The sequence below is a fragment of the Antedon mediterranea genome, chromosome 11 (genome assembly GCF_964355755.1).
Source record: "Antedon mediterranea chromosome 11, ecAntMedi1.1, whole genome shotgun sequence".
Taxonomy (NCBI): domain Eukaryota; kingdom Metazoa; phylum Echinodermata; class Crinoidea; order Comatulida; family Antedonidae; genus Antedon; species Antedon mediterranea.
In genome coordinates, this window is record NC_092680.1 from 14,645,117 (window position 1) to 14,658,053 (window position 12,937).

A 12,937-nucleotide genomic window follows, 5' to 3' on the forward strand; every position below is an offset into this window, starting at 1 on the left:
AATAGTACTTACCTCGATGGGAACTTAACCCATGGAAAAACAAAAACTATCTTTGGATGGTTGGAAGTAAAATAGCGCCCTCTATCATGTTTCCAATGGTGAAGCCAAGCTTTCTAAAAGAAAAGTTGAGAAAGGAACAGTTTGTTGTTGTTTTCGGAAGTAAATAAATCGTTCATTTATGATGATTACAGAGTGCTAAAAGTCGTAGCCTCTACGTACAACCAAGGTATTTATAATTTTATGCTAATAATAGATTACTAGTAGTAGTAGGGCCTAACTAGGCTAGTAGTAGTGATTATCGACAATCAAAGGGGCCTACCATATTTATAGGCCAAAATACTTCGGTGGGAGAGGCGCACAAAGTGTCTGATCATTTCGGCGCCAGTCATTTCGGCCGCCGGTTATGGAACGCCCAAAATCATGAAACGCCAAAAAAGACAAAATATGTATTGTTCATTTCGGTTAATAACGTATGGCACGCCTTAATTGTCAAAAAGGGTGTATACGTGCCTATCGCCTGAATGTATTATCACACAGCCAATTTATGACTTATGGAGGGATTAGTTTACTGTTTAGTAGTTTTAACTAAAGTATTTCTACACGACTTACTTTATTTCATAGTGGTTGTTGTGGGGGGTGGGGGAGGGCCCAGGAAGAAGCCGGCGAATGATAGTAAAATATTGATAGCGCAGCTCCATGTAAATCAAAATGTATGAACTATGATCGTTTTTGTTGATTGCTTGCTGTTTGAATACGCACGTCTATTCAGGCAATAGGCACATGTATACGTACGTGCCCTTTTTGACAATTAAGGCGTTCCATACATTAACAATTGACGATTTTTGCGGCCGAAATAAACAATACATATTTTGTCCTTTTTGGCGTTTCATGATTTTGGGCGTTCCATAACCGGCGGCCGAAATGACTGGCGGCCGATATGCACTGTTAACCCATCACACTGCTGGTGTACCTGGAAGTCTTCCTACAGTACGTGCAGGTCATGTATGGCTGCATGCCAGTCACGCTCAGTTAACAGGTGGGGCGAAAGAAGAAGGTACTCGTACTGCTGTATAAAGCTACAGTATTATCTTTTCGGCGCTAGGCCTAGTTCAGTTTCACACCTGTCTTTTATTTCGACTCCAAATTTGTTAAGGAACTTTATCCTGAATACCACACCTTCGAATTAGACCTCATAACTACTTTTACGATGGAGAATCACAGAAAAAGTAACGAATAAATCCTTTAAATTGATGCATTGTAACAGACGTGTTTCTCACACACGGTTTGTGAATTTCACATACTCCATGTTCAATATTGACGTTTCAACTATAATATGATATACTGTAGGGCTAAAAGTAAAAAGTCAGTGGAATGCGTTCAATTTCAATATATTTTGTCAATACTAACTAAAATGTTACTGTTTATACAGGTACATGGTTTTCGTTAACTTTTAAGAATAAAAATCGACAAATTCATCATAAGATGTACTGTAGGTTTATATACCTCAGTGATCTAAATAATATCTCGAGCATAGATAGTCTGGGCTCCAGACGGAGTTTTGTCTTAATATTAATTAATATTTGTCTAAATTTTGTCTATAAATATTTTTGCACATATGGCGTTTCATACGGGTATTACTTGAGTTTGGATACTCCATCTGGGGAAACACGCACAAGTCACATGGTTTGACACCAAGAATTCTTGGTGCATAGATTATCCAGTTGACTAGTTTCATCCGCATGTGATTGGCTACTCACTCGTACGCTGTTTTAATATTCATATTTTAGAATTTCAAAGACTCACTACAACTAAGATGATGCGCATGCGCTATGTTACGTTTAGACAATGTGTGGAGATGTACACACGTGTGTACTTTTTACATGATGAAAGTTTCGGAAGGCTAGAAATGATTTTATATGCCTAGTAGTCTGGTAAACATTTTATGGGATTTTCTCCAAGAACATGAAAACTCTTCTTGATAACGATAGGCTAGCTTCTCCGCAAATCAAACATTGAATGGATTTGTTATGCGGAGATTATTTAATTCCCACCCAAACCCTGTCCTCCTGTGTGGTAGTGTAGCTCTGTTGGTGGTATGTACCTTATTGACGTTTTATGGCAGGTCATAGGCCTACGTACGGATTGAGTGGCCTACGGAGGAGGCCTAGACAATTAATAAACAAAACAACTTGGCAATACGATTTTATATTTCAACAGTTGATCAGTCTCGATCGTACATTCAGCACTGTATTTTCAGACAAAAATCAAAACGACGGCATGTGGAAATTACATAAAAAAGACAATATACTGTACAGACTTGGAGCAAGTCTAGTCATAGACAAATTGGAAATTAATTGATTTCATAAATAGATATACCTGTCCTGGATAAAATCGGTCTGGGCAGACTGCTGCCAAATGGTACGGTCTTAAAAATATGGTGGTGATGGTGTGCAAAATTAAGGCCATAAATAAACTAAGGGGTTGTCTTTATTAATTTGATATTATTTTAATTAATCCTGTTTTCAATTTATCATTACTGTATAAGTAAAGCAAAACGCTTTTGAATGTAAACTATGTCAGGTGAAATTCTTCTAAAATGACATTCTAACCATTTTATATTTTACCATGTTTTTTAACCTTTTTTTTGATATTTTAGTATTTGTTGCATTGCATTTTATCCTATTGGTGTTTGTGGGTAACATTGTGCTTTATTTAGGCCTACATATTGTTTTATAATGGATTCCTATTACAATACTTCCTGATTGCCTCTTTGTACTGTATTTTTACCTTTGAAAGCTTCATCACTGATTGGCTGTTTCTTACGATCCTTGGGCTTACGCTTACGAAAGTTAACTTGAAGTTAACTTTCGTTATCGTTATCGCATTGTAAGAAATGTTCATCCAGAAATTCACTGGTTTCCTGTCGAACCGCCAAATATCGACGGAACAGACGGAAGCTTCAGTCACCAGTTTCCTGTCAAACACCTGTACTACTGTACTGTATGATTTCTACTTGCGTTACGTCGTTTAGACATTTAGTTTTCTTCAATCGGTTTCCTGTCAATTTTCAATTTCTATATGATATGTGATATGTGTGCAGATTCAGGGATTTTAAGATAATAATCATTGCACTGAAATCTTAATCAAATCTTACTCATACACTACTGACTTGGTTTTACGTTGTTACCTTTTAGTCCCACAGTAGAATAGTACATAACATAAATCTCTTTATTCATCGCATAAAACAAACAAAAACAATCAAGCAATGAGTAAAAAAACACAGTAGTAAAGCGTATTCGGTAAATAATACAGTTATTTTTATTTTCATTTTTGTTTTATTGCTAGAATGAAAAGGTTAGAATCATTATCATCATCATCTGTTGCTAGGCGTCATAACCGTGGATTTTCTGAGCCAAACACAAGCATGCCCTTATATTTGCAGCAAGATGAGAGTGTATCTCGTAGGACACATCTGGATAATTTTGAGCTTATGACTTCAACACAGCTAAGGGATGAGTTAAGGGTAAGTTCTGTGAGGAATAGTTTATGCACAGAGACATTTTTTAACACATTGTATGCTTTCTAAAGGCACTATTGGAACATTTATACAAAGTATCAAGGCAAGCTGTACAGTATACAGTACCAGTGCGAATTACTGAGCCGTGACCTCGCTAACCGAGTCTGATTTTGTTTATTCTTCGCAATCAGATTCATTTTCAAACGAAAACGGAAAATTAGGCCTGACTGAGCAGGGTCGCCTGTATTGGTTGTTGTTTAGTATAAAATACTTTTTAACATTCACAAATGATATAATTAAAAACAATTCATCCAAAAAGCCAGTTACTGTTTCCCGAAACTGTCTAGCCATCTCTAGCCATGTATGTACTGCCATAGCGCGCAACAGCAGAGCACAAAATATTTCTCTACTCCATGACTCTGCAATATTGCAACTCAGCGCCGCTGACAAGCGGGTTGATGACATACATTAACATGGAATAAATACAACACTGTCACTAGGAATTCAGCAAAATCTGTACATACGCTAATGTAATAATGGTTTACTTTAAAAAAAAAAATGTTTTTTTTACACTATATTGTTAAATGATCACATAAGATTACAGTACACTATTGTTTGTAGTAATTATAATAATGACTGTAATGTAATAGTTGTTTAATTAAATATAATAATATATATTGAATTAAAACGAACAGTTTGCGATTTTTAACAACTTTTTTTTATAACTTTTATTTCTATAACTATTATTAGCAAAACAAAATAAAAATTGCATTAATTGTCAGTAAAAGACACAAAATTGGTTCAAAATAACAAGGGCGGGTGTACTGTAGGATACCGAACAATACAAAGAGTTGGTTGACGGTTATATGGCGGACAAAGATGACTACCCAATTTTGTCAGAATTACGTAAGACACCTGGAAAGCAACTGGCTACTGAGAAAATCACATCCTACGGTATTATTGAAACTATAAATAAAAAATAATTAAATGTTAAATTGCATTATACTGTATTTGAATAAGGAATCCATTAATCAAAATAAAACTATACTGTAGTACTAGCTAAATATTACCTGTATGTACAGTACATATGTATAATTAAAATAAAAGTATTTTATGTATTGTTTCATTATCAATGTCAATTATCAACATTAATTTGCTAAATATAATAATTATGAACATAAATCATAATGTGTACTGTACAGTAGTAATATACTGTATACATACAGTAAAACATAAATAAAAAATTGAACATACTCACTGTACATGTAAAGCTCTGTCTACAGTATCAAACTTTATAAGAATGTGATGTGTCCATGATATGGACATGATGATATCATATCACGTAAACGAGCTGTAAGTGATTTGACCAAGCATGGCACAATGAATGTTCAGACCTTTTACTTGTGATTTGTTAAGTAACTTTAGCTAGCGTTGTGCCTATACAGTATGTTGTTGCAAAGTGCGAACCAAGTTTAGCCCTAAAGCCTGGTTTCCATTAAAATCGATACAGCGTTTCCATTAAAATCGCTACACGCGCAGATGTCGCCGACGCAATCGGGAAGGGTCCCCAATTCATCGCAGTCAAATCGGCAAAGTTCAACCATGTTCAACTGAACATGAATCGTACGCGTACCAAAGAATATAGCGCTCGCGTACTAGATCCCCGATAAATTCTAGCGTTTCCATAGAATCGCTACGCTCTGTCGTGTAGCGATTTTATGGAAACCAGGCTTAAGAATAGATTACCCATTTAACTTCATTCTGTTTCATAAAACTTTGAAAACAAATGATTTTAAATTGTGCATGTTTCACTTCTTATAGGAATTTGTTTTATAGACCTTTGCTCATAGTCTTTGTCAATAAGAATCTGTTTTTAAAATATTTTGTCAACTTTTTGTCGCCACCCAAAAATTGTTTAGATATTTCCAGCAATTTGTCACCCACCCTAGTTTTTTTATAACTACAGCAGTATAGTGTAATCATTTGTCTCCTGATTGTTTGTAAAAGTGCTATTGTTCCTTAAATGCATGAATGGGCCATCCCGTATTAAATCAATGAAGACGATGAAGCGTCAAATAGAATGTGACAGTAAAATAGCTTCTCATTCTTTCTGGACACTTTCAATATTGATACATATATTCAATGGACAGCACACATCGATCCTTTCTAGTCAATAGGACTCATTGATAATGAAACAGAAGAAATTGATGACAGGAGAAATTCACACAAGTTGAGGTACAGTACTGCTTGATTATCAAGCCAAATACCCTTACACAACTTGGTCTAAAGCCGGTCTATAAATTAATAGGATTCTAATTTTTGTAACTACTTTGCATCAGGGTGTTGAGTAATTGGTCAGATGTTTTCCCTACTCTGACGTAATTTAAATTTAATTAAAATTAGCAAGTAACTCCAGATCACTAGCCTGGCGTTCAGACCACCGAGCTTGCACTGCTTGGGGCATCCTGTTGGTTAAGTACCCGCTGTTTCCTTTGACTCGAATCTAACCCCTACCCATTATTTCTCCATGGTATAAAGTAAAATAAAGTACATCACAGTACGGCATCTAACGAATTATAAATAAATTCTAATTTTTTGGTTTTAATTGAAGTATTTATTATACTGTAGGCCTACCGTGGTATACAGTAGTAAAAGTAAACAGTATTTATTCTTCTTTCAAATTAAACTAAATTAATCAAAGTATAAACTCAAACAACTATTAAACTACTGTTAAGGTCATAGAGTTATTTCACTATAATATTTCTAAGTTAAGGCTAATTATTAATAATAGCAAACTTTAACCCTTAAAGAAGTGAAGTGAAGATCTGGAAATTGTTTTAAGTATTCAAGTGGAAACATATTTTAATTATCTTCTCTTTATGAATATTTAATGATGTTTTTAAAGTAATTATCTAAGTGCCAGAGATAACAGTTTCCAAATCAATATTTTCCCTGTCGTATTTATCATGCACCGTCACTTAATTTTGTGCATGAGCGAAGATCAAACGTGCAGAATTTCTTTGAGTTCACCAACAATTTTCTTGTCAATCTTTAGTTATTGACTAGCAATTAAAAATAAAGTGAGTCAATTACTGTTTTATAGTGCTAAAAATCATTAACAATTTTAAATTAAAACGAATAGATTCTTAATATTATGTATTCTATATTAATTTCCTTGTGAAGCTCTTTATTCTAATCTTATGATTACATTGTATAACACTAAACGTTAGAGGAGCTAGAAATATATAAGCAACATACTGTAAATTGTTCCAATGGGTAAAAGATCAAAAAGCGGATATACAGTATGTCTACTGTACTGTATGTCAGAAACCCATACAAATGACATACTTAATAAATCAAATTTTGTTTGGGTAGGTGAAGCGATCCATAGTATAGGCATGGAGAAATCTCCATGCCTATAGGTAATTCACATAGTAGCGGAGTGTCTATACTATTACGAAAAGGTGTGACAAATGTGGAGAAATTGAAAATCATTTTTTAGTTAAATACAGTAATATAAAATAAATAATATAATTTATTCAGAAATTTTTGAGGAAAATGCTCAGTATCTTTTTAAGTTTAACCACAGTAATATAATCATTAAATTAATACTACTGTACATGTACAGTAGGTACGGGAGATAATCTAGTAGATTATATTTGCACATTTATAGCATAAAAATTTGATACGATTTTATCAGAAAAGAAATTACTGTGTTACGAGTTATAGATGCTGATTTATATGGTTTTTATTCGTTTTTTATCTTGTATATAATTTATAAATAAATAGTATAATTACAGTAGGATTCTAAAATGAAAAAATAAATAAAAATGAAAAACTCACAAAGGGAAAATTGTTCTTGTGTAAAATATTTTAAAATGAGATAGATGATAATGATCATTTGTAATGAAAGTAAATATGTAAAAATGTACGATTTTTGGAAACAAAAAGATTATTTAGACCAAACGTCTTTGTATTAACTTAACTTTTTTTGTAAGTGTATAGAAAAGTATAAGAAAATTAATTTAAAAAGGTATAAATACTAATAATATTTGAAAATTTAAAAATGTTACGGATGAAGGATGTTATGATTTTATGTAATGACATGAAAGATAATATGAAATATGAATAAAAGTGGTGTTTACGCCACAGAAGAAAAAAATTGCAATGTTTTAAACTACAGTATATTGGAAGGTTTTCATGACAAAATGAAATGTTGATATAAAGTTTGCGGTATACCTTGTGTGTTAGTTCTGGAAAAAACGATTGAGTTTCTCGATGTTCCGATCAATATGCTTTGATCGTCCTCAGGAGTGAGAATTTTGAATCCATTGATGTTGTCCCAGATATTATCTACAAATTCCTTGAACTGGTGTTACTTTTTTAAATACGGTATTCACTTAGGCCTCTTTTATCTGAAATACCTACTGTAGTGTAGAGACTAACAATCCAACCCAACTGGTGGAAAACAAAGATATGAATTCTGTACAGTACATTCAGTGCAGAATGCAGGTAGTATTTTGTTGAAAATATGACAACATTTGTCTACAAAATGTTAAAATTCGTCTACAGTACAAAATGACAAGTTCACCTTTTTTCACTATTTTCTATATATAATTCTATTTTGAAAAAGTGTGTATTCATCATTCATCATGTATTTATCATTCATCATGTATTTATGGTTCTGCACGTTGATGCACCAATTATTTCCTCATTGACCAAAGTTTTTAAATGTGATATAATTATTTAATTCAACAGAGAGAAAAGCTAAAGAGAAGAGAGACAGAGGCTGAATTGGATTCAATGAAGCATCCAATTGGAGTTGGTTACACTAGCCCAATCCCACGCCATGTAGACCTCTTGCATACCAGCTTAGATTCAGATAGTGGAATAAGGTAACTGCAGTGTACTGTAAGCAGATATCTTCTGGAATCTTATTAATATAAAATCTTATTTCAATCCTATCGCCCTACAATATGGTTTGGGCACAAACAATTTGTTGCACTGTAGTATTTTTATTTACTCAGGGTGACAGTTCCATATTGGTTTTTTTTCCTAAGAAGTCAAGGAAGCAAATTTGACTGCTACAGTGCTTACCCTAACAGGAAAACACAACATCCACATTCAGAATTTCGTCTGTGCATGTACAAATTTGGAATTCATCAAAATTATCCATGATTTTCAAATACTTTACTTTTCTTTACACAACTTTAGTCATCTTGGACTGTATACAGTACTTATTATGTTATGATGATTAATTGTAAATTAACAACACTTTTGATTGGTCAGTGTGTAAAGCTCTGTCTACACTGTCAAACTTTTTGTGACAAAAAATGTGATGTGCCCATGGGCATGATGATGTAATATCACTACCATATTTTGGACACAACACACTTATTTTTGTCAAACTAGTTTGATAGTGTAGACAGAGCTTAAGGATCTAGCTATGAAATATTTTATTTTCAGCCACAGCTTCTCTACCAGAACAAAGTCACCAGGTGGATACAGCCCTCTTCTGATGATGTCTAAAGGAGATATAGTTCCCCGAACACCTCCTAAGCTTGATGGTCTTTCACTTAAAAATATGAAAGATGCCATGTTTGAGAGTGAGAAAAGGAGAGTTTCGCTGATGGAGAAACTTAGAGATGCTCAGGAGACTTTGCAGGTAGGAAAAGTGTCTTGAACAACAAACAAGAAAGGAGTAAGGACAGTCTGAACAGGGCCTAAAACAATTATGATCAGATACCATTATGTGTCAGTTTAAACCCCTGGATATAATTGTGATGGAGGTGGGTTGGATATCCAAAATTCTACCATCCAGCATAAGCTTATTTTAGAACCACCCATTGTAATAAATTCAATAGCTACTACCCCATATTTAAATTAATTGTTGTTTTTGTTGTTGTTTAGTTTCAAACAGATGAATTAGTTGCAAGTAAGGCAATGTTAAATGATAAAGAGAACACAGTCCAGTCACTTGTATCAAATAATGAGGTATAGTACAGTATTAACATTTTTGATTTTATAAATACTTGACTTGCCTATTCAAGTATTCTTTGGAATATCCAAGCTGCATGGGAAAACTACTATAATAATGCTTACAAATGTATATTGGTTGACAACACATTTAAAGTGTGTTTGGCTCATATACTACCCTGGTATTAATAATAAAAATATAAAGAGGTATTTGATCGATCAACACGTTGATGAATATGAACTAAATGCTGTTGGTTATTTGAATGTAACAAACAGAGTAAAATTGTTACAACTTGTACATGTAAGTAAGTAAGTAATATTTATTGCTTTCCAAATACAGTACAAATAAATAAAACAGTATAATGTAAATGAAATAAAAAGAGAAACATTAAATATAAAAATACAAGACTAGACAAGAAAATAAGCATGGAAAGCAGGGGATGGCCCTTTAAGCCCAGAGGCTTGTTTCCACATAACATTTATTATGGAACATCCATCCCATATATGTATTCCCATTTTGTCAAATTAAGTACCACCCATAAACATGAAACCAGATCTAGAAAACATAACTTTCAAATCCCTCGCCTAAATGGTGTTGGACAAACCAGCTTCTATTACAACGGAATAAAAAAACTGGAATTCTCTTCCAGATTGTATTAAGGCCACAACCTCTACTAAGCTGTTTAAACACAAAGTCAAAGAATATTTTAAGAATGTTACATAATGTTTCCTATATGTATTTTCGTTTAATATATTGCTAAAATAAATATAATTAAAGATGTATACATTTTGTCTCAGCTAAATGTACATAAGGACTGGAAATAAGTTACACTGAAAATGTGAAACTTTATCTAATTATCCTTGGTTCATTTGTTTTGTTACCATTGTTTGACGCCTTCTGTTTTTTGTATATTTCTGGATTTGTCTTTGAATTTGATGTTTTTGTAATTTGTCTGTTTGAAAATTTGATTGAATTTATTCGGTTCATACATAAAATATATTTTAAGTATGAGCCAAATAAATTCAATCAAATTCAATCAATCTACAACTGCAATACGATTCTTTCTAGGCCTAGGATTCTAGGTCACGTCAATTCACGGGATTGCCTTCGCTCATGCACTCTTCTTCACACACACACCACTATGCAAAATGTGTCGAGGCTAATCGACAGCTAGGCAAGACACATTCAACTAATAATAAGTAGTAATTGGACATAGCCCAAAGAAAGATTAGACCTACGAGAATAAAGAATGTGTATAATTTCTGTACTGTATTTTTTTAATTCTGCTATTTCATTATCAAACAATATGCATTTACTCAAAGGAACTTTAAAAATGCGTGCACTGTATATGAACACATGAGATGGAAAGATTAGACCCACGAGAATAAAAAATGTATTTTGGTGTAATGTTTATTGTTTAATTTTGCTGACTTATTACTCGGACTGTGTCATACCTAACACACACACGTCACACACACACACACTACTACTAGAATAGACATGGGTTTAGAGACTAATAATTAGGCCTAATAGTATTAATAGAAACTATAATTTTAACATGTAATTCTTTAGTAATAAATTCTATTACACCATAAACTAAAGGCTGATTATTTCGACAATCCACACAAAACGCCGCTATTCTTTTATGACATCACATGCCGCAACCACAGCGGAGATAGGCCTAGAATCGTATCGCAGTTGTGTACAGTAATCAATTCTTTTTGCTATACACTTGGGTGCACACGGAACAAGAACATTTAACTGATGAATTATTCATGTTTATTTTGTGACGTTTCATGAGGGGGCTCCAACTTAAGTACGAAAAAAAAAATTGCGTCCTGTAAATGCTAGAATTACTTAAAAATGAGGTGACAGATATGTGGGACAGGAAAATTAATTCGGTGAAGGTTAATTTTATTCTATTATGTTTATTTAAAAACCACAACTACAACAAATTCAGCAATAATAGGATACAAGAATACTAACACAAAATTGCAAAAAACTGAACCATAAATAAAGCTTAGAAGATTAGGATTTTTGTTTGTAATTTTAAAACATAATTTGATTTAATGTGCACCTTTTTGATGCGAGTAGTTTAAAAAACCTATTTCTTTTCAAATTCACTCATTTGATTTTCGCGTTGCTGTTCTATTGTTAGTCAACTGAAGCTATTGTTAATTGAAAGGCTTGTTACATAACCATTACACCGAACTCGCATACACATGCTTTTAGTGAAGTTAGCCTAAATCACAAACAGCATTAGGACATATACAAATATATATATATTTTTTCCCAGAGAAATCTTAAGTAGGAGAATTTTACAGTAGGTGGAGGTATGCACTCTTGGGAGTGACTTTCTAGTTTTTATATACAATCTGGATAATATATATTGAAATGGCCTTCGTTCAAGCAGTGTAATAGGTAAATTCTGGCCCCATAGCACTGTGCTAGCCTACGCTGATCTCGGCAGTATTTGTGAATTAGCATATCTTTTGTAAACCCCTTAGTGGAATTTTATTAATATAAATTTAGTTTTATGAATATTTTATTTAAATTTTATTAAAGTTACTTTTGCTGAATTTTGTAATTCCGCACTACTTACTTTATCAGGATTCCAAGATGGCGGCTATTTAAATTTTGGATTTGGTAATAATGGTTTATGTAAGGGAGCTACTTGTGTTTTACCACATAAATATATTGACAGACTGAGAGATCGGAATGTTCCATTTATCGTCAAGTATAAACATATATTAAATCTTGTAAATGGTCTTCAATGTTATGATGCTGTACTCGAGCTGTTTAACCAGTCTTCGGCTATTAAAAACAATTATTGTAGGTAAATGCAAAGCATCCTCGTATTATGGTGTGCGGGTATTTTTCAGCATCGACACATCTATTAGACAGTGTATACAAACCCATATTTGGGACAAATCGTTGAACCTAAATACGTTTTAATCGTCAATAACTAATTATCTAACTCAATTAATAATCTTAATTAGTAAACAGGGTTACATTCAGTGGTTAAAACCAGTAGAAGTTACGCTTGATATTCCGATTTTTGCCCTTACGTAAATTTATATATAGATACTACAGATGCTTTGATAATTCTACCCACTAAAACATTGTTGTTATGCCATAATAGACACACAATGGTACTGTATTTGTTAAAGCAAACAAATAGTATTCTTGTTATGAATATAACAATAGGCATTTTCAAATAATGCATTTATTGTATTATGGAATTCAATAAAACTCAATCCTTTATAATACATTAAAAGGATATTTATTAATTTTTTACTTTTCACATACACTTGTTAACTTGCAAAGTTAAACTGCGGTGCTGCAAACTGGAGCCATAAAGTTTCCCCAGGTTAAGGCTCCCATTTGACCATATAGTTCTGCTTATTTTTTGGATAAAAAATTATAATTAGAAGTTTTTGTGC

The 12,937-nt window shown here is 32.9% G+C and overlaps 1 protein-coding gene across 1 annotated transcript in view; it reads left to right on the forward strand.

Annotated features, from left to right (window-relative positions):
• Positions 1-133: 133 nt before the first annotated feature.
• Positions 134-12,937, forward strand: part of LOC140062001 (uncharacterized) — a 62,524-nt gene continuing 49,720 nt past the window's right edge. Inside the window, exons 1-5 of the mRNA XM_072108041.1 lie at positions 134-226; positions 3,346-3,523; positions 8,276-8,412; positions 8,984-9,182; positions 9,428-9,511. Of these exons, the coding sequence (XP_071964142.1) occupies positions 3,347-3,523; positions 8,276-8,412; positions 8,984-9,182; positions 9,428-9,511 (597 nt within the window). The 5' untranslated portion in view covers positions 134-226; position 3,346. The remainder of the gene's footprint in view (positions 227-3,345; positions 3,524-8,275; positions 8,413-8,983; positions 9,183-9,427; positions 9,512-12,937) is intronic.